The 21,235-nt window shown below is 41.2% G+C and overlaps 1 protein-coding gene and 1 non-coding gene across 2 annotated transcripts in view; one reads left to right on the plus strand and one right to left on the minus strand.

The window, feature by feature from the left end:
* The window catches only part of PDE8A (phosphodiesterase 8A), a 259,288-nt gene that overhangs the window by 14,235 nt on the left and 223,818 nt on the right, over window positions 1-21,235 (minus strand). Inside the window, exons 12-17 of the mRNA XM_007945121.2 lie at window positions 10,387-10,467; window positions 4,359-4,429; window positions 3,921-4,085; window positions 2,635-2,683; window positions 2,286-2,421; window positions 821-1,019 (exon numbers count right to left, since the gene is read on the minus strand). Coding sequence (XP_007943312.2) covers window positions 821-1,019; window positions 2,286-2,421; window positions 2,635-2,683; window positions 3,921-4,085; window positions 4,359-4,429; window positions 10,387-10,467 — 701 coding nt within the window. The remainder of the gene's footprint in view (window positions 1-820; window positions 1,020-2,285; window positions 2,422-2,634; window positions 2,684-3,920; window positions 4,086-4,358; window positions 4,430-10,386; window positions 10,468-21,235) is intronic.
* Window positions 18,704-18,776, plus strand: TRNAF-GAA. Its single transcript has one exon. It is a non-coding gene; the product is annotated as a tRNA-Phe (tRNA).

Here is a 21,235-nt window from a genome sequence, read left to right on the forward strand (position 1 = left end):
AGTTGAGTAGGACAGAACTGAAGATACAAAGATGAAAAGGGAGCTTGCTCTTCAAATGGAATGGACAGACAGTAAGAAGGCATTCTAACACAGTAAAGTCAGGAGGGTGGAAGTGGGGCACTTAACCTTTCTAGAGGAAGAGGGCTTATACAGATCCCTGACAGACAGGATCTTTAGAAGTTAGAGTGGTTTGGTGTGGGCCAGTCGTGGCCTGTGGGTCTAAGGCCCAGGACAGGGAGGGGAGTAAGTACAGAGAGCCTTGCATACTCATCCTGTGGAGTTCTCAGTTTAAATACTGCAGGAGATGGAAAGCTGCTCCCGGGAGTGAGTGACATGGTTAGATTTGCTATTTAGAAAGATCATGTCAGCAGCAGTTGTCTCCACAAGAGACAGGATAGTAAGCTTTTTGGAACTGTCTAGATGGGACTCTCAGAGCAGCAGGGGCATTATGAGGAGATGAATCTGAGAACAGTTAGGTGTTACAATAGGCAAAGTTAGATGATCAGCCAGATGTCTGGGGGGTGAAGAGAAGAAGGTCCAAGGATGAGTCTGGATTTCTAGCTTGGATGATGGGAGCAGTACTGGGGCAATGACTTTGGTCTCAGACACCTGCTGACTTTGAGGTACAGTTGGGGTCCTAAAGCACCAATATCTAAGTCAGCTGGCTGCCCTAGCCTGTTTGTTCAGAGTGAGACCCCCCAGAAGTATTCTCATGGCACAGTTGGGGTTGTTTCAGGATTGAGCATACCACCTTGGCAAAAGCATGAAACTCTCCCCACCGCTCCTACCTGTTACACATGGAGCACAAACACTTGCTTACCTTTATCCTCTCTCTGGACAGAAAATAGGCTGTTGCGTGCAGCACATCAGCAGCATGTGTAGAATTGTGGTAAGGGTTAGAAGAATGATAATTGGTTTCAATAATTTGTAACCATGATCTAAGCGTTGACTCAGAACAGTTTAAGAATTCACAAATTCCAAAGCGAGCAAATATTTTGAGACCAAGATAAACCAAAGGCCTATAGGGAAAAAAAAAAAATCCAGAGCATGAAAATAAAGCAAGGAACTAGGCAAAGTGTTTGGCTCTGAGCCTCTTGAAGTCTCCAATCTGAGTGGGGCTTCAGACTGTACGGGCCTCTGCTGCTCTTTTTCCCCTTAGATAACCCTCACAGAATCCAACTCCTACTTGCCCTATTGGATTCCCTGAAGTAAACCTGTACCACCTTGTTGGCTGGAAATTCTGCCTAGAAGAAAATATTTCCTGAGGATCAAATATAAGCCAGACATTGTCACATAGCATGTTAATTGTCTAACAATTTGGAAGTCTGTGTTGTAGGAGGGATGACCTACTCATGAGATGGCACCAAATGAAGCCCTTATATGAGAAGTCACTTCTAAATCCTTGGCTTGTTTAGGCACATTCAGAAGTGAAAAGGCTCATAGATTTAAACTGACGTCCCTAAACCTGATTCACACGAGACTAGTAGGTAAACCAGATGTTGAAGGATTCATTTGCCACAGGAGTATTTTTTTTCCCACTGTGAAAGGCAGTCTCATTTGCCTTCTAGAATACCCCTTACCCCCACGCTGGGGTACATGGGAAGTAGAATGTATCAGAAGGTTGGCTCATGATGAGCAATGAGCAAAGAGCAGGGACTATGTGGAAGACAGTTTGTCTAGACTGGGATAAGACCTGATGGATTATCCCTATAGCCCTACACAGCATGTCTATACTGTGTGCCTCACCACCTTGAAGGCATCTGGCTCTTAGGATATTCCCTTTCTATGTGCCAAGTGAAATACCCCCTTTGGTTAATAAGTCTTCTCCATCAAGGTGTACAAAACTCAAAATCTCAATCTCATCCCCACTCTGCAGCTACACCCAGATCAGGGTGATTAGAATTTTGGGTGTTCCTATGCCTGTCAGCATTTTATGGCAACCAAGACTGGGGGTGGCTCCTATTGAATGTGTGGGAGTGTATGTTTCTAACACATTTTGTTCTAGGCTCTGAGTGGGGTTCTATGCAGCTATCTCAGAATATCACTATCTACAGGAGAAATTAACACCCTCATTTTCTGGAAGAAACCTTTGGTACTTAGACTGGTTAAGTCCTTTGCATGAATCTGCAGCCTCAACAGGAGTCATGGCCCATGGACTCCTCTCACTGAGGCCTAGATCCCAATGACTCAGGGGCCCCCGGGCCTCTCAGCAGCGTTCAGAAGCCAAACTCCTTGAACAGATTCCTCCACAGAGGCCTTCTGCCTGCCAATCCAGAGGGACTCACCTTTTTTGGGTGGCAGCCTCTAGTTCAAAAATATCAAAGTCCCAGAACTCCTCATTTTCCATGGTTTGAGTTATCCGCGGTGGGATGTCATGAAGGGGGACGGAATTGACTATCCTGCTTGAAACCTGGTGAAGGTCTATACAGTGATGTAATGTGGAGAACAAAATTAACAGACTTTATGACATTAGCTGTTTTTTTTTTTTTTTTTAACACAGGACAGCTGCTTTATGACATCAAGAAACTTCTTAATGATGAGAATAATTATAAAAGATTATTTTTCACCACTCAGGCTTAACTGCAATTATTATGTATAGCTAATGATCCAAAAAATTATAAAGGAAATACTTACTCTCTGGTGAAAGAACACAGTCATTTCCTGATAGTCTTCGCAAACCATCCTAATAAAAAGCAAGGAAACAAGACAAAGTCACAACTGTTCTTTTCCACTTGAAAGTTTTAGGACTGCCCTCTCCACCAGTCCACCCAAGGTTCCCCTGTGCCCAGCAGGCTCTGTCCCCGTGATAATTACTGTGGGCAACTGTTGTACTTACAGCCCCTTCGAGAGAAGTCTGTATGCAGCTCGGTGCTGGCCTGGCTGGAAGCTAAATTCAATACCAGGGGGTAAGCCTTAGAGATGACCCCCAAAGCCCAGAATTCCTGCTTATACCTCATGACTACTTTGGCCTCTTAGGGACAACTCCCCTCAACCCTCATAATTTTCTTGGCCCCTCTTCTCACCCCAACAGATAGCAGGCTTCCTTTGGAAACTAGATCCTTTCCCATTTTTTAAAGCAACCTCATTTCCCCCACTCCGAGAAGCTAGATCTGCAACCTCCTCACCACTGCTCCCAGCAGACACTTTCTCCTTGCCTCTCTTAACAGGCTGGAGAAGTCTCTGTCTCAAATAGGCAAGGTCACAGTACAGGTATTATCAACACTGGGAACCATTCTTTACTCCAAAGTCACTGCCTTAAACCCAATTTTTATGAAATTAAATTACCTCAGAAAACATGGAGAAAGGACATAGTTTATTTCTGGTAGTGGGATGACATGTGTTCCACAAAGTTGTTCTTACTATGTGAGAGCTCTGTACTAAACAGGCTGAAGGAGCATTCAGGACCCCTTATGAGCCCACGAGACAAAGCTTCCTTCTGATAAAATGTCATCACAGTTTGGGTAGGATGTCTTGGAAGCAAAACCATGCCCCAGCCCTTGGCACCTCTTTAAGCACATTATGACGGAAGAAGGATAGTCTCTATTTTATAATTTGATACATAACATTCAATACTACCTTCTTACTCCATTTTCAAAAGCTTTAAAACAAGTGAAAAAAGTTATTTAAATTGCTCATAGAACCCCTGAGCATAACTGGAGAAATGGCTCAGTATGTCTAAACTATGCTACTCCCTACACTGATGCTTCCTGAGGTGGTGGACAGCAGGTAGTTGACAGCTCTGGCTAGAGAGCAGTTGAGTTTGGGCAATGAAGGAATTTAGGCCTTGACTGTGCACTATATACAATGGACTGGCTGCCTTTCCAGAAAGCTGTTTAAGCCAGCCTATACACAAATACTCTCTGGGAAAACAAAACAAGAACAGGCAGGCTCTAATCAGTAGCCTGGTCCTATATACTTACACACATTAAGCCCCCAATGAGGTCATTGGCATGAGGATCATCATCCTTAGTATCAAACTGTGGTGAATATAATTCAGTGGTTCTTAGAATTTCCAGCACATGGTCTAAGGCTTCAGTTACAGCCACAGGACTGCTTTCTTGGGCAGTATTAATAATACTGATTACCTACAATATAGAAAGAAAAGACTTGAACTTCACAATATTAAAAACAATTGCTTAGCAATCCAGGGAGTCAGCCTGGCAACAGTGCTTAATGCTAACTTAAGACTAGCTAAAATGTTCACATCACACATCCTTTTCATTCAGAGAACACAGCACCATAAACTGTGAACATCATCATTATTGTTGTTGCAGGTCCATTTCTTCTCACTGGAAACAATAAAGTTGGAGAATAAGGGACTTCCATGTTTGGTGCAGACCAACCACAGACTGCTTCACCTTGGTGATGGGTGCGTCAATCGTCATGGAATGTATCCGGGTCACAGAGGAGTGTCGTCTCTGGGTGGCAACTGTGGAGAAAGGATGCAGAAATCGGGGTGTGTACAACCTCAGGCACCTGCCTTGCTGGCCGAGGGCTCCATGACTACCCTTCCTGCCCAGCCTCAGTGTGCTCAGCTGCATGATAAGGTTCCTTTCCATCCTGGCAACCCTTAGATTCTGGCATAACCAACTCTGCTTCCTTCAGTTCTAGGCACTAGGATGCACATGTCCCCATACACAGAACTTCTGATGTCATAGACCAGAGACAAAACAGGGGAAACAATCTAGCAAGTCAAGGCCAAACAATTAGCTTCTTTTTGTTTTTGTAACACTAAGGCTTTATAATTATCCAACCAGCCACTATCCAGGAGTAAAAATGTTCTGGAAGAGAGTATCATACAGACCCTTTGTTTCACACATGGTAGGAGCAATAAATACAACTCATCACTGGCTGATACACATGAATTTCTGTTAAATATCTCAAGGTATATTTTGGTGCTTTCCACTGTTATGTTTCTAAGGTAAATAAATGAGGCAAGCATCAACACTTAGGATCTAAAATTTGTTTGTTTTTGTTCTTGTCAAGATATAGGTCCTCCTGGGGTGTGGTGAAAGCCAAGGCCATGCACAAGCAGGAAAAAAGAAAAAATCACAGAGTTCTGTGTATCACCATGAATGCCTCACTGTCAGGCAAATGCTGTTTACCAAAGACCTTAAAGGACCACAGACTATTCTACAGCCTCATCTTACAAATGAAGAGATTGAGGGTCAAGGAGAGAAATTGTCCAAAGCTAACCAACTGAGGGCCTCTAAAATGCTTTAAACTTTTCAAGGACCAACAAAACTTGTTATTATCTAGTTTTGGTGACCAACATAGGGTTACCAACTTTTCATTTTTCCCAACAAAGTCAATAAGCCAAAAATAAAAACTACTATATTTTATTAGTATGTCAATAAAAAGATATGTTTTCATTTCTAAAATAATGAAAGGAGCATGTTTATAAAAATAAAACTATTTAATAGTGTAGATGCAATAAAAATAAAAAAAGTATAAAAAAGATTGCCATGTCTGTGTATTCAGAAAGTCTAAAAGAATCTACAAACACACTACTCTTAAATTGACTCATTGATTGTAAGATAATTTTATCAAGGTTATTGGGGACATGATCAATTTACAAAGATCAACTGAATCTCTCTAACACTAGCAACATTTGACAATTGAAATGAAAAAACATACCATTACAATAGCATCAAAAAACATCTAGAGGAATAAACATAAGGAAAACTGTTCAAGTTTTCTACAATGAAAATGCAAAATATTGTGAAGAGAAAATAAAGATGACCTAAATGAACAGAGACATATAGCATATTCATAGTTTGGAAGATCCAGTATTAAAGAGATTTCAATTTTCCCCCAAGTTGACCTACAGATTCAAGAGAATTGCAGGCAAGATCCTGGGTGTGCGTGGGGAGTGCTTTGTGTGTATCCCCTACGAAGCTGACTCTGAATGTTATATGGAAATGCAAAGGACTTAGAATAGCCAAGGTAAACCTGAAGAATTTTATACTATCAGAAATCAAAACTTACTAAAGCTATAGCAACCAAAGGAGCTTACTAAAGGTGCTCTGGTAGTGTAGTGGATAAGGCACTTGACTGCTAACTAGAAGGTCAGCAGTTTGAACCTATCAGCTGCTCCATGGAAGGAAGATGGGGCAATCTACTTCTGTAAAGATTAATAGCCTCAGAAATCCAATGCGGGTCACTATGAGTTGGAAATGACTCGATGGCAGTGAGTTTTTGTTTTGTATAGCAACCAAAAGTGTGGTATTGGTGAAAGCCCAGACAATCAATCATCAATGGAACAGAATGGAGTCCAGAAACAGACTCATAGCAGCACCTGACTGATGATAATGGTACCACTACAAAAGATAGTTTTTCAATATAGTGATGGATCAACTAGATTTTCATAGGGGAGAAAATTCATCCTTAACTCTTACCCTCACATCATATATAAAAATTAATTAGAAATAGATCACAGACCTAAAATGAAAGATGGAAAAAAAAAAAAAAAAAACCACTTTGAGAGGAAAACATGGAAAAATATCTTCATGACCTTGAGGTAGAGAGATTTCTTAATCAGGACACAAAAAGCACTAACCGTAATAGAAAACTGATAGATTGGATTTGGTTAAAATTAAGAATTTCTATTCATCAAAAGATACCATTAAGAGAGTGAAAAGTCAAACAACAGACTGAGAATTTATGATTCATATATCCAATAGAGGACTCATATCAAAATATGTAAAGAATTCTCACAAACCAGTAAGAAAAAGATTAACAACTCAATTATAAAAATGGGCAAAAGACTTGAATAGCAATTCACAAAAGAATACCCAAATGACCAAGAAGCATATAAAAAGGTGCTCAACCTCATTAGTCATCATGAAAATTAAAACCATACCAACTAGAATGGGTAAGATGAGAAATACTGGTATTACCAAGTGTGGGAGGAGCAACTGAACTGTTAAATGTCAGTGATGGAGAGTAACTTGACACAACCCACATTATAGAACTTTCTGAAGTTACCCTACAGCCCAACAATCCCAGATATAAGTTGAAAACATATGCAACCAAAAAGGCTCATACCAGCCTTATTCTTAACAGAGGAAACATGAATGGTCCTCAGTAAGAAAACAGATAAATTGTGGTATGTTCATATAATGTAGTGTTACTGTTGTTAGGTGTTATCAAGTCAGTTTTGACCCATAGTGACCCAATGTACAACAGAACGAACCACTGCCCAGTCCTGTGCCATCTTTATAATCATTGCTGTTTGAGTCCATTGTTACAGCCCACTGTTGTCAATCCATCTCATTGAAGGTCTTCCTCTTTTTCACTGACCCTCTATTTATCAAGCATCATGTTCTACTCTAGGGACTGGTCCCTTCTGACCACATGACCAAAGTATGAGAGATGAAGTCTTAACCATCCTCACTTCTAAGTAACATTCTGGCTATACTTCTTTCAAAATGGATTTATTCATTCTTTCTGCCAGTCCATGGTATATTCAATACTTATCACCCACACCATAATCCAAAGGCATCAATTCTTCTTTGGTCTTCCTGATTCACTGTCCAGCTTTCACACTGATATGAGGAAACTGAAAATACCATGATTTGGGTGAGGCACACCTTAGTCCTGAAGGTGACAACTATGCTCAACACTTCAAAGAGTCTTTTGCAGCAGATTTGCCCAATGCAATACATTGTTTGATTTATTAACTGCTGCTTCCATGGACATTGGTTGTGGATCTAAAATGAAAGTAAAATGAAATCCTCGACAACTTCAATCTTCTCTGTTTATCATGATACTGGTCCAAGTTGCGAGGATTTTTGTTTTATGTGGTGGTGTGCTCCATACTGAAGGCTGTAGTCTTTGATCGTCATCAGTGTTTCAAGTCTTCTTCGCTTTGAGAAACAAGGTGGTGTCATTTGCATATTGCAGACTGTTAATGAGTCTTCCTCCAATCCTGATGCTGTGCTCTTCTTCAGACAGTCAAGCATCTCAGTTTATTTACTCAGCCTACAGATTAATACTCAGAAGGAAGGTTGGGCAATCTACTTCTGTAGTGATACTGCCTTGGAAACCCAAGGAGGGGCTGCTATGAGTCGGATCCAACTCGACGGCAATGTGTTGCATTGTTTTGCATACAGACTAATAAGTATGGTAAAAAATACAACCCTGAAGCACACCTTTCCTGATTTTAAACCATGAAATATCCTCTTGTTCTGTTCAAACAAATGCCTCTTGGTCTGTGTATAGGTTCCATGTGAGCACAAGTAAGTGTTCTCTTTTGTGTCTGGCCTCTTTGTCTCATTGTAACGTTTCTGAGATTCCATGTTGTTAGTTTTAAGTACTGATACATCTAACAACATGAGATCTCAAAAACGTTACAATGAGAGAAAGAAGCCAGACACAAAAGAATATATACTGCATAATTCCACTTATACGATGTACAAGAACAGGCAAAATTAATTTATGGTGATGGAAACCAGCTGTTGCCTCTGGGTGGTGAAAGATGTGTATGTGTATTCTCTTCATCTATTTTGGGTGGTGATTACATGAGTGTATATAACAGTCAAAACTCATTGAACTGAACAAGTAATTCCTTAACTTTATGGTATCTAAGGTATAACTCAACAAAAATAGTGATGTCAAATAGTTGAATGCTCTAAGGAGTGAGAGATCAAAATGGCAGCATTTTGCCTAAGGACAAAGTTCTTAAGGCAGGAAGGAATAGGAGAGGAGGAGGAATGGAAATGGAAAACACAGGGAAGAAGTGGGATGAGTGATGTTACACTGTAGGGACTGCAATCAATACATGAAAAAAAAAAAAACTGTATGAACTGTTGAATTGAAAGCTAACTTGCCCTGTAATCCTTCACCCAAATCACAATTAAAAGTTAAATAAAATAAAAACAATGATTAAATAAAAAGTAGAAAATTAACTCTTTAAGGTACAAAAATATATAAAGTAATTCAAAGGATCAACAAAAGTTATGGTGTGGTGAGTGAAGAGAAGCCTGTTCTGGATGTAAGTGCACTTACCATTGCCCTGTACTACCCAAGGGCTGCAGGGGGTCATGGAACCTAACCAAGGTGACCACAATAATGTAGCTAACACTAATAGAGCACTTACCCTTGCCACGCAACACACACACTCATTTATTTCTCACATGATCCTCTGTGGACTCCATTAGTTTGCCTGTTTTCCAGATAAGGAAATGAAAGCCCAGAAGTCCATGCCTGAGGTTGCAGAGAGCAGATAAAGCTGGGACTTGAATCAAGTCATCTTGATGCCAAAACTACATTCTTTCCCCTTCAAACCACACTGCTTCCTGCTGCTGCCATCCCACAAATGCCCTCAAAGCAGGGGTATAATGTGTATCATTTTTCTAGTACAAGGACATATAACATCTCACATGAGCCTCACAACAAACCTGTGAGCAACATGACAGTAGGCATTTGACCACATTTTATATTCTTAGTTCTATTGCTTTGGAAATTTTCGGCTTTTTAATCAGTAGCAACAAACTCCACGTACTATATTATTCATGTTTGGGCCAAAGAAGTATACAGCTAGTAGTAACATTTGCCTCCACAGCAAACAAATTTGTCATTACTTTAAAAAACTACTAGATTGTTCAGGCCATGCACTTATATAATCTTTTAACAATATTACAGGTAGTTCCCAACTTATGAAAGGGTTCTGTTCTGATGACTCTGAAGTCAGTTCTTAAGTCAAATACTTCTTTTTTATTTTTTTTAGATTTCCATATTCCTTTTATAATCAGTATCTTTACAAAGCTGTCCTTGAGGATTGGAAACATTATATATAAACATCTGCAAATGAACACCTGAGAATGATAGAGCATCAGCAAATTTCATGCTGCAATGTTGTACACAGTACAAAACCAGATGGTCATTAAATGTAGTTTGATGTAACTTAAATATGTCATAAGTCAGGGACTACATATATTTTCCAATTAGAATTTAAATATTTGCTTAATGACTCTTTCATAATCCAAAAATTGGGTTTGCACCCCTAAAAGACAAGCTTCAATGGCAAACTGCAACCCACAATGGAAATCTTTTAAGAATTATCAAATGCATTACTGAGAAAATTACATCTGATAAAACTGACATCTTCTGCTGGTTACACTTCAGGAAATTAACAAGAGAACAGATAGTAAAATATATCTTTTGTTTTTCTTTATTTCCTCGACTCCTTTAAAAGGCTCAGAATGGAGCCCAATGGCAAAAGTTGCAGGAGAGGACAAAGTGGACAAAGGATTCTAGAGGGTACCCTTCCATTTCATGAACTGGAGGTGGGCAGTGATCAGGGAAAAAGACTGATAGGATTGGTCCAATCTACAAGTCAACATTAATATGAGAATATATTCTTCTCTTGTCTTTGGCACCTACCTTCACTTGGTCGTGGGGCAAGTGGTCTGACATCTAGGAAGTCTTTTCTCCTGTCTTTAGTAAGTTTGCCTGTCTGCGTATCTGTGGAAACAATTAAATTAGAAATCACCCCTTCAAAGGGAATTAAACATATTAGCAAAGGTTACCAATCTAAAATTAAAAAACAATTTTAAAATAGAACACCATCTAAGATGCCACAAAAATCAACAGACTGCACAGAGATGAAGAATATGAACAACTGGGGTTTGAAGGGTTGGCTCTCTGAAAATGCTCTACTAGGTGCAATCATAAACAAGTGTTTCACAGTTCCCAGATTATATAATTATGGAGTCCCAAGACATAAAGTGAAAACACAGAATTGAACTCAGGAAAATTTCTCCTACTACATTTCTATATAATTGAATAAAATGGTAGAAAAATTAAGATCCTCTACATCCCCTTGTCCCAAAGGAAAAGAAAAAGAATAAAATGTTCTCTACAAAATAAGCTTATAGGCATTTCAGAGAATGTTTTTCGTGTCTAAGGAGGCACGGACAACACTCATTTAGAGTATGTCTCAAATGTAGTTAACTTTCTCCCCATATGTACTCCCCCTTTTCTATGAATGACACTGCTGCTCTTCTAGGCTCCAACAGAAGGCTGTCTTTGATTCCTCCCTACCTTTGACCTCTCACACTCTAATCACAAGGTGAGGTTGACCCTCCTTCCTGTCTCCTCCTCTTTGTACTTGTTGGTGCCATTGATGGTGCTGGGTGCTTTCCTGGGCATCAAGTCATAGGAACGTCTCCAATCTGTGAGATGGGTATCCCTGTGCCCACTTCAAAGATGATGAAATGGAGCTACCCACACAGAGCGGTGAATGGCACAGCTACATGCTAGTTCAGGTCTTCCTGTCCACAAGCAGTATTTTTATTTTCTCTGTTGTATATTGGCTTCTTCACCTGGAACCCCTGTCTTCTCTGCTCACAAACAGGATCTGAACTCAGGTAGGTCCTTAGTACTCTCCTCTCCACTATTAATAAGTTTCTTCACTTGCTATCATTTGCTTGTTGATCTACTATAAGCTATATTCTCAGTGGGTACTGGCAAAGAACTTATCAAGGTTACTGATGATTTTCCCTTGTTGCTAAATCCAGAGGCTACAGTTCAATTCTTTTCTGACTTGATTTGATTGTGGTCCTAGGCACAAGTAGATTATGCTTCCTGGAAACTCTTGGTTTCCATGAGTTCATTCTCTCCTGGTTTTCCTTCTACCTCTCTATTTTTTCTGCTTTCCTTCATAAGTTCCTCTTCCTCAGCTGCTCTGGTGTTTCTAAAGATTTCACCCTTAGTCAACACAACCTCCTTAGGGGATTTCATTCCTTCTTACAGTTTTAATCAGTTCTTGTGCTGTTGTCTCATTCCAGGCCTCTCCCCTGAGCTCCAGACTTGCATCTTAACTCATCACTTCCATCTGAATCCCCTTAGGCATGTCAAATGAACTCATTATCCCAAACAAAATCATTATTCTCACCCAAATCTGTTCTTTCTCCCAGGTCATTGAGCAGCAACTATCTTTTTGCTCAAGTTAGAACAAGTCACTCACGACTCCTTGCTCAGAGCCCCCTCTTCAGTTGGTTATTTAAATCTATGGATTCTACCTTTTCAGTACTCTTCCATTTGTCATCTGTTCTGTCCCTCCCTATCTCAGACACACTCATCCTCTTCCTCTGGATGATAGCAATAGCCTCCCACGCTGGTCCCACAGCCCTTAACTTTGCCTTTAACCCATTCTTGATAGGCAGCCCGGCAATCTTTCTAACACAGAATGTGAACAGGCCACTCCCAATTAAACCATTTCAATGGCCCATCATTGTCTTTAGGAAAACTTTAAACTCCTCAGGGTGGCCTTTAGAGTCCTACATGATCTGGATCCCTTCTCTCTAGCCATCAAGAACTATGATTATGATATGCTAGTTCAACTACAAAGGAGCCCTGGTGGCATAACAATTAAGTGCTTAGTTGTTAACTGAAAAGTTAGTGGTTCAAATTCACCTAGCAGCTCCGAGGAGAAAGATCTGGTGATCTGCTCCTGTAAAGATTAACTCACTGCCATTGAGATAGATCTGACTTATAGCGACCCCTCCTTGGGGTGATTCCGAGGCAGTATTACTATGGAAGTAGATTGCCCAATCTTCCTTCCGAGGAGTGGCTAGTGGGTTTGACCCATCAGCCTTCTGATTAGCAGTCAAATGCCTTAGGCACTAAGCCACAGAGCTCCTCCTCTAAAGATTATAGTCTAGAAAACTCTATAGCTAGGCTTACTCTGTCACATGGGTTGTTATGAGTCTAAAATCAACTCAACAGAGCCTAATAACAATAGTTGTGCCAATGCACAACTTGCTTACCTCTACTTGGGATCTTTACGTGGTTAATGCTTGGTCCTCTCTGAAGATGCAGTTCAGGTATCAAAACCTTTGGGAAACTTTCTTTCCCTTAATGCCTCCCCATACCACCCTAACACTACCATCTGTCTTCCTTGCCAGCCATCAATGATGTAAGGGACAGGGACAGTCTTTTATTTCTCTTTCCTAGGTCAAAAAGTAACAAATGCCCAGAACATATGCCTGCTTCTCCAAACACTTGCACATTCCAAAACCAAACCAAACCCATTGCTGTCAAGTTCATTCTGACTCATAGTGACCCTACAGGACAGAGTAGAACTGCCCCCTAGGGTTTACAAGGTGACATCTTTATTGAAGCAGAATGCCACATCCTTCTCCCACAAAGTGGATGGTGGGTTTGAAACACAGATCTTTTGGTTAGCAGCCAAGAAATTAACCACTGCACCACCAAAGTTCCTTGTTTCCACAGTACTCTTGCTCAGAAACTCTGAGTGCTTCACAAATAAAAGAATTACTTACTGGTGCTCAAGGGCAGGCACAATCTGCCAGCTCCAGCCTGCCTCTCAAGGGTTATATTTCACTTTTCTTGAGCATGTATGTGCTGTGTCAGCTCAACCACTCTGCCCTCTGTCTACGGAACAGTCTCGGCACCTGCTCCTTCTGTCTGTGACATATGACACGACACTACCCTCTCCAAATGCCCACTCTTCCAGATTTCACCTCCGCTAGACCACATACAGACTAATGTGTCTCTCCTTCCTCTGAGTTTCAAGATTAATGTTAACAACAGCAACCTGGTAAGACTGTGTGGTGAACATAGTACTTCTTTCATTCCTCTTCCTTTTAATTATTCAGCACAGATTTACTAGGCACCTACCACGTATTATACCCTGAGCCAGGCATTATGGATGTGAAGATGAATAAGGCATGGTCCATGCCCTCAAAAGGGGAAGGTCTATAGGGGAACAAACATGGGTAAACTAAGAATTAAAGCCCTAAGTTTGAAATAACAGGGGAAGCCCAGATGACCAAGTGGCAGAAGCTGCCCTGAGAGTGGGGGCAGAGAGGATATGAGCTATGATTTTGGAGATGCAGCCCATAGTGGAGAAACATTTTCAGGAGGAGGTAACAGCAAAGGGAGCTGACTATGGCTAGAGAGATGCAAGAAGTAGATCTCATATCGAGGACAGGGTTGTAGCAAGAATGAAAGGAAACTACAATGGAATATTACTGTCAAAGACAAATGAAATTCTTATATATGCTACAACACAGATAAACCTTGAAAACGTTGAGTGAAATAAATCAAACAAAAAGAGACAAGTATTATAGGACCCACTTATAAGAAAAATCCAGAATAGGCAAATGCACAGACCAAAGTTTATTACCAAGAGTGGAGAGGTAAGTCGGCGCGTAGCTTGGGGCTTATGGGGCAGCTTTAAGGCTGGGCTCCGGGCCCCAGACAGGCAGGGAAGTGAGCAGAGTAGTTAGGAACTACTAAGGGAGACGAACTTGTCTGTCAGTTTGTCGTCCTGTGGTGGCTTCCATGTTGCCGTGAGGCTGGAGGTCATGCCACTGGTGTTGCAAAATGCCAACAGAGTTAGCCATGGTGGACAGGTTTCAGTGGAGCTTCCAGACTAAGACAGACTTGGAAGAAGGAAGAAGCCATCCACTTCTCAAAGAATTGGCCAGTGAAAACCAGGGATGGATGGTAAGGGGAAAAGGGCAAGTTACTGCCTAAGAGATACTGAGTTTCTGTTAAGGGTGATAAAAACATCTGGAAACAAATAGTGGTGATGACTGCACAACATTGTTGTTGGTAGATGTTACTGAGTCAGTTCTGACTCATAGTGACCTCATGTACAACAGAATGAAATACTACTCAGTCCTGAGCAATCCTCTGAATTGTTGCCCTGTGTGAGCCCACTGTTGCAGCCACTGTGTTAATCCATCTCCCTGAGGGTCTTCCTCTTTTTCACTGACCCTTTATTTTACCAAGCATGATGTCCCTCTCCAGGGTGATCCCTCCTGATAACAGGTCCAAAGTACATGAGAACAAGTCTGACTGTCTACCTTTCTAAGGAGCATTCTGGCTGTACTTTTTCCCAAGACAGAGTTATTTGTTCTTCTGGCAGTTGATGGTATATTCAATATTCTTTCCCAACACCACAACTGAATGCATGATTTTTTTTTTTTTCAGACTACCTTATCCATTGTTCAGCTTTCACATGCATATCAGGGGATTGAAAATAACATAGCTTGAGTCTGGTGCACCCTAGTCTTCAAAGTGACATCTTTGCTTTTTAACACTTTCTGAAAGTCTTTTCCGTAAGACTGACCAGTGCAATATATTGTTTGATTTCTTGACTGCTGCTTCCATGGGCATTGATTGTGGATCCAAGTAAAATGAAATCCTTGACAACTTCAATCTTTTCTCTGTTGATCATGATGTTGTATCAGTCCAAGTCCTGAGGACTTTTGTTTTCTTTATGTTGAGATGTAATCCATACTGAAGGCTGCAGTCTTTAACCTTCATCAATAAATGATTCAAGCTCTCTTTGCTTTTAGCAAACAAGGTTGTGTCGTCTGCATATTGCAGGTTGTTAATCAGTCTTCCTGCAATCCAGATGCTGCATACAGTCCAGCTTCTTGGATTATCTGCTCAGCATACAGATCAAATAAGTATGGTGAAAGGATACAATCCTGATGCATACCTTTCCTGATTTTAAATCACACAGTATCCCCTTCTTCTGTTTGAATGACTGCTTCTTGGTCTATGTACAGGTTCTGCATGTACACAATTAAGTGTTCTGGAATTCCCACTCTTTAAAATGTTATCCATAATTTGTTAAGACCCATAAAGTCAAATGCCTGTGCACTGTCAATATAACACAGGAAACCATCTTTCTGGTATTCTATGCCTTTCACTAAGATCTATCTGACATCAACAATGATATCCCTTGTTCCATGTTCTCTTCTGGAGCTGACTTGAATTTCTGGCAGTTCCCTGTCGATGGACTTCTGCAACTGTTTTTGAATTATTTTCAGCAAAATTTTACTTGCATGGAATATTAATGATATTGTTCAATAATTTCTGCATTCTGTTGGGTCAACTTTCTTTGCAAAGGGCAAAAATATGGATCTCTTCCAGGTGGTTGGCCAGGTAGCCATGTCTTCAATATATCTTGGTATAGATGATTGAGTGCTTCCAGCATTGCACCTGTTTGTTGAAACATCTCAATGGGTATTCCGTCAATCCTGGAGCCTAGTTTCTCACCAAAGCCTTCACTGCAGCTTCGGCTTCTTCCTTCAACACCATCAGTTCTTGATCATAGGCTCCCTCCCAAAAGTGGATGAATGTCTACCCATTCTTTTTGGTACAGTGACTATATATTCCTTCCATCTTCCCTTGATGCACAACATGGTGAATGTAATTAATGTTGCTGAATTGTTCATGTAAAAATGCCCAAAATGGTATATATCTTGTTATGTATATTTTACCACAGAATAAAAAAGAGTGGAGGGAGACAAAGTATGCTTTGATTCAAAGTTACTTTACCTCTTTCTCAACACTAGACCAACTGCTTGAATAATTTCTTTTAGAAAGATCAGCACTTGTGATCCCTATGAGGCAGAGGTTAAAGATGTTCCAAATGTCCATCTTTTCCAAACTGCTGTGCCACTCCTTCATCTCTGACATCAACCCTTTTTTCTCCCCTCAGTAATCTCCCTCCTGTCTTAGGGTTCCATATTTTACCATAATGTCTCACAGAACTCACAAAGTCCCAAGGAAATGGTTCACATGGTGCTGGTGGTGATGGAGGCTGGGAGAATGGCAGGCTGACAAGTCCCAAGTCTGTGGGTAGGTCTGAAGGATTCTCCCAACTCACATGGTTGCAGGGGTTGGTGAACCAAAATTGGCGGGTGAGATGACAGCTGCAGTCTCAAGTTCAGGGGTGAAATGATTTAGATGAACCAAATGCAGGCCTGGAGCAAGAGAGTGCACTTTCCCAGGATAATAAAGAGTGGAGAGAGACAAAGTAACGCTTTGATTCCAAATTTCAAAGTTACTTTACTTCTCTCTTAATACTAGATCAATTGCTTGAATAATTTCATTTAGAAAGATCAGCACAAGGCTGGAAGCTAAGAGTGATGACTTGAGTCACACCCTCTAGCAAGGTGAGACTCAAGATACATCCCACCTAAACAGGCAAATATTTTGTTATATATGTTTTACCACAGAATAATAAAAGAGTGGAGGGAGACAAAGTAGACTTTGATTCCTAATTTCAAAGTTACTTTACTTGTCTCAATACTAGATCCTCCTGATCCCAGAAGCCCTCACTGTTCCTCCTCTTAGTCCCTATTCTACTTTATGGGTAATTCTTAGACAACTTTAACCCCTCTGTGATGCTCCTCTTAACAGGTGGGGTGGACTGTGCCTCAATTCTGTCTCTCTAAAGTCTAGCTCTCACAGCTATACTCAGGGAACATGCAGAAGAGGAATAAGTTAAGTGTCAGGTTATGTCCCCAAAGAGGCAGCAAGGTCCTAAAAGAGCTCGGAGCACAGCACCACATATTTAGTGAGTGCTCAACAAGTATGGGTTGATTTAAGTAAGGTACTTGGCCTGTCAATGGACAGAATGCTATAAAGGCCATCACAAATGGGTCTTGGGCTCAGCACCATTTGTGATTTTATGCTACTGCTCTTGGTTTCCCGTTCTGTGAAATGGGATCCTTACACTTTGTCTTATCTTTTTAGTAAAGAAAAATTAGCAACATTTCCTTAGTCTACTGGGTAAATCCAAGGAATCATGGAAAGCAGTGAGGAGGGGTGACAAGAAAGAGAGGAAGTATGTATCTATCACCTCTCACAAATAGCACTTTAGTCTGTTTTTCACTTAACTCTGTGGTCTAGCAGTATGAGCTCCACTGTGGATACAAGGAAGCTAAGGCCCAAAATCACTCTGCTGGAACACAGCAGATTTTCAGAGTATTTTCTTAGATACTTCCCACTGTTCAAGTGCTCATGGGGTGCTTGTTCTGCACTAGGACGACCCTCTCTCCAGGGTCGCCATTCACCTCCAAATTGCCAAGTCCACAGCTGCTGTCAGCCGTCATTCTCCCTGTAACATCAGATACCGGTAACTATCTCCTCCTCCTTAGAAAGCACACATTCTCCAGATACAGAGTTAAGCTCAAAGTCTTTTCAGCTCTCTATGAGACTTATATCAATGGCTCTGACCTTGACACACATGAGAATACTTGTACCAAATACTGAAGCCTGGACTCCACTCTACACCACCTGAACCAGAACTTGTCACATTACTCACTACTAGCAAGGCGTTTCTGGACCACCTTCTTACTCTCTGTACTCCTCATTCCTCTGTTGCTATTATTAGGTGATGCTGAGTCAATTTCCAATTCACAGTGACCCCATGTGACAGAGCAGAATTGCCCTATTGAGTTTTGTAGGCTGTAATCTTCTGGGAGCGGATTACCGGGCCTTTCTCCTGCAGAGCCACAGAGTGGGTCTGAACTGCCAACTTTTTGGTTAGTTGCCAAGTGTGTTTGAACTGTTGAGCCACTAGGGCTCCATCCTCATCCCCTTACCCTGCTTTATTCCTCACCAAAGAATTTATCACCATTTGATATACTATACATATATTTGCTTACTATCTTCCTCACCTCCAGTGAGAATTTAGGCCATGGTGGGAGTACATTAAGTTTTCACTGAATGAATGAACCACATCCTTCCTCCACACATCCCTTAAATGGCCACTGTTACCATAAAACATGGATGAACCTGGAGGTCATTATGCTAAGTGAAATAAGTCAGTCACAGAAGGATAAATATTGTATTAGTCCACTATTGTAAAAAGTCAAGGAAAGGTTTATATATGGAAGGAAACTTGTTTTGTTGGTTACTAGGGATGGCCAAAATAGCTCAGTTGGGAGAGCGTTAGACTGAAGATCTAAAGGTCCCTGGTTCGATCCCGGGTTTCGGCAGGAGAGTCCTCGCTTTGGGAGCTCTGGTAGCATAGTGGCTAAGACACTTGCCTGCTAACCAGACGGCTGGCAGTTCAAACCCACCAGCCACTCCTCGGAAGGAAGGTTGGGCAATCCTACTTCCGTAGTGATACTGCCTCGGAAACCCAAGGAGGGGTCGCTATGAGTCGGGGCCGACTCGACAGCACATAACAACAACAACAACAAGGGATGGGAGGGGAGGGCAAATTGCTAGATAGGTAAAGGACAAATATTGATTTGGGTGAAGGGATAGCCATATACCAAATTGAGTGATCAACACAGTACCACTAAAGAAGACACAGAGAGGTGCATAAGAGGTGCAGACAACAAATATAACCACTTTCACATATACAATACTGCATTATCAGTTATGTTGTTGTTGTTATGTACCGTTGAGTTGGACCCGACTCATAGTGAACCCTCCTTGGGTTGCTGAGGCAGTATCACTAAGGAAGTAGATTGCCCAACCTTCCTTCCGAGTTATAACAAACATTAATCTATGGGTAAACAGATGGGTAGAAAGGCTGAATAATCAGGTATGTCTAGGCATGACCATATATAAGGCTGGAAGATAATACTTCTACATATGTACTTGTATGTATAAGAATGTTCACATAAATAGAACTAACAGAGGGCAAGTTTCGATAACTTCTTAGGCACAGTCAACCATCCTGATGGAATGAGTTGCTGGACCTGTGCACTCGGGACCATGGTGATGGGGGACATCAAACTCAATTGGTATAATATACTACATATAAATATTGTTCTACATTCTACTTTGGTGAGTAGTGACTGGGGTCTTAAAAGCTTGTAACTGGCAATCTATATTCAACAAAAGGTCTCTCCTCATCCAGAGCAAAGAAGAATGAAGAAAACCAGAAACATAGCAACAAATAGAACAAGGGACTAATGGATCATGTGTTCTTTAGCCTATATGACCATGAGACCAGAAGAACTAGATGGGACCTAGCTATCACTGTCAACCATTCGGAAAGGGATCAGTGTAGGAGATCCTGGATGGAGTGGGAGAAAAATGTGGAACAAAACTCAAAATCATAAAAAAGACCAGGTTTACTGGTCTGATAGAGTCTGATGAGACCCCGAGACTTGGCCCCTAATTACCCTTAAGGTTGGAATTGAAGTCACTTCCAGGGCTTCCAGCCAAACAACAGACAGCCATACAGGGTGAACATTGACATCAGGCAGAAACAGTCCTTAAAATGATCAATCATGAGAGAACAGAAAGGAAGTATTTGCACAGGAAGATAACTCAGGGGACAGGAATGCATATGAAAGAAGGGCAAAGGGAAAAGATAACTTAGGGTGGAAGTGGGAAGAGAGCTGTTACACTGTGGGGATTGCAATGTCATGAAACAAAATGTGTATGAACTGCTGTATGGAAAGTGAATTTGATCTATAAACTTTCACCCAAATCACAGTAAAAATGAAAAAAAAAAAAAAAGGCTGTTGTTGCCTGCCATTCATTCTCAGCTCTGTTTTCCTCCCTCACTTCCTCTCCCCAGGAGAGTTCACCAAGGCTTGGCTATCTCCAAATGCCACCAGACAGTTCCAATGGAATGTTCCACGTACTTCAATATAATAGTTTCAAATCTAAATGTATCCTCCTCCTGCCCCTATACAGACTGTTGCACTATTTTAAGTAATGCTATTCATTGGCCAGACTAGAAATCTTGGTGTCATCCTCAAGTCTTTTCTCTTTATCGCTCACATTATGCTGGTTCCCAAGACCTCCTGAGGATGTCTTGTATCCAGTGTCTCAACTGGTCTCTTTGCCTTTCGTCTCTTTTCTCCATACCATTACCACGACTATCTTTCTAAGACCTGACTTCTTCTCATTTACCTGTTTAAAGGCTATCTTGGGAATAACCCCATGAAATGTTTATCTATCATCAGTCTCAAGTAAAATGACAAAACTTAGGCAAGGGAAGAATTTCCCAAACTGCATTTGTGCTGGGCCATTTTACTTCACAGTGGTAGCATAGTGCCTAAGGCATCTGACTGCTAACCAGAAGGCTAGCGGTTCAAACCCACCAGCCATTCCTCAGAAGGAAGATGGGGCAATCTACTTCAGTAGAGATACTGCCTCGGCAACCCAAAGAGGGGTCGCTATGAGTTGGGTCCGACTCAACGGCACATAACAGCAACAACAACAGTGCTCACTTAGGAGTCTTACCCATATGACTCAGCTCACAGGCTGGCTGTCTGATCTCCTTCTTGCATGGCAACATAACCAGCTTTATGTCCAAAGGATTTGGCTAGCCATCGTGCTTAAGTTTTCTATGACTATATCACTGATGCTGCTCTCCAGTCCCACCACTGTCATTTCCTGGCTGCTTGACCATTCTGAGTCTCAGGTTCTTCCTTGGTAATAAAGGAATGTTGATAGCCATGCCTACTTCACAGGGCTATTCTGAAAA

This window comes from Orycteropus afer, unplaced genomic scaffold (assembly GCF_000298275.1).
Source record: "Orycteropus afer afer isolate SDZICR_OR568_19922 unplaced genomic scaffold, OryAfe1.0 scaffold00132, whole genome shotgun sequence".
Lineage (NCBI taxonomy): Eukaryota > Metazoa > Chordata > Mammalia > Tubulidentata > Orycteropodidae > Orycteropus > Orycteropus afer.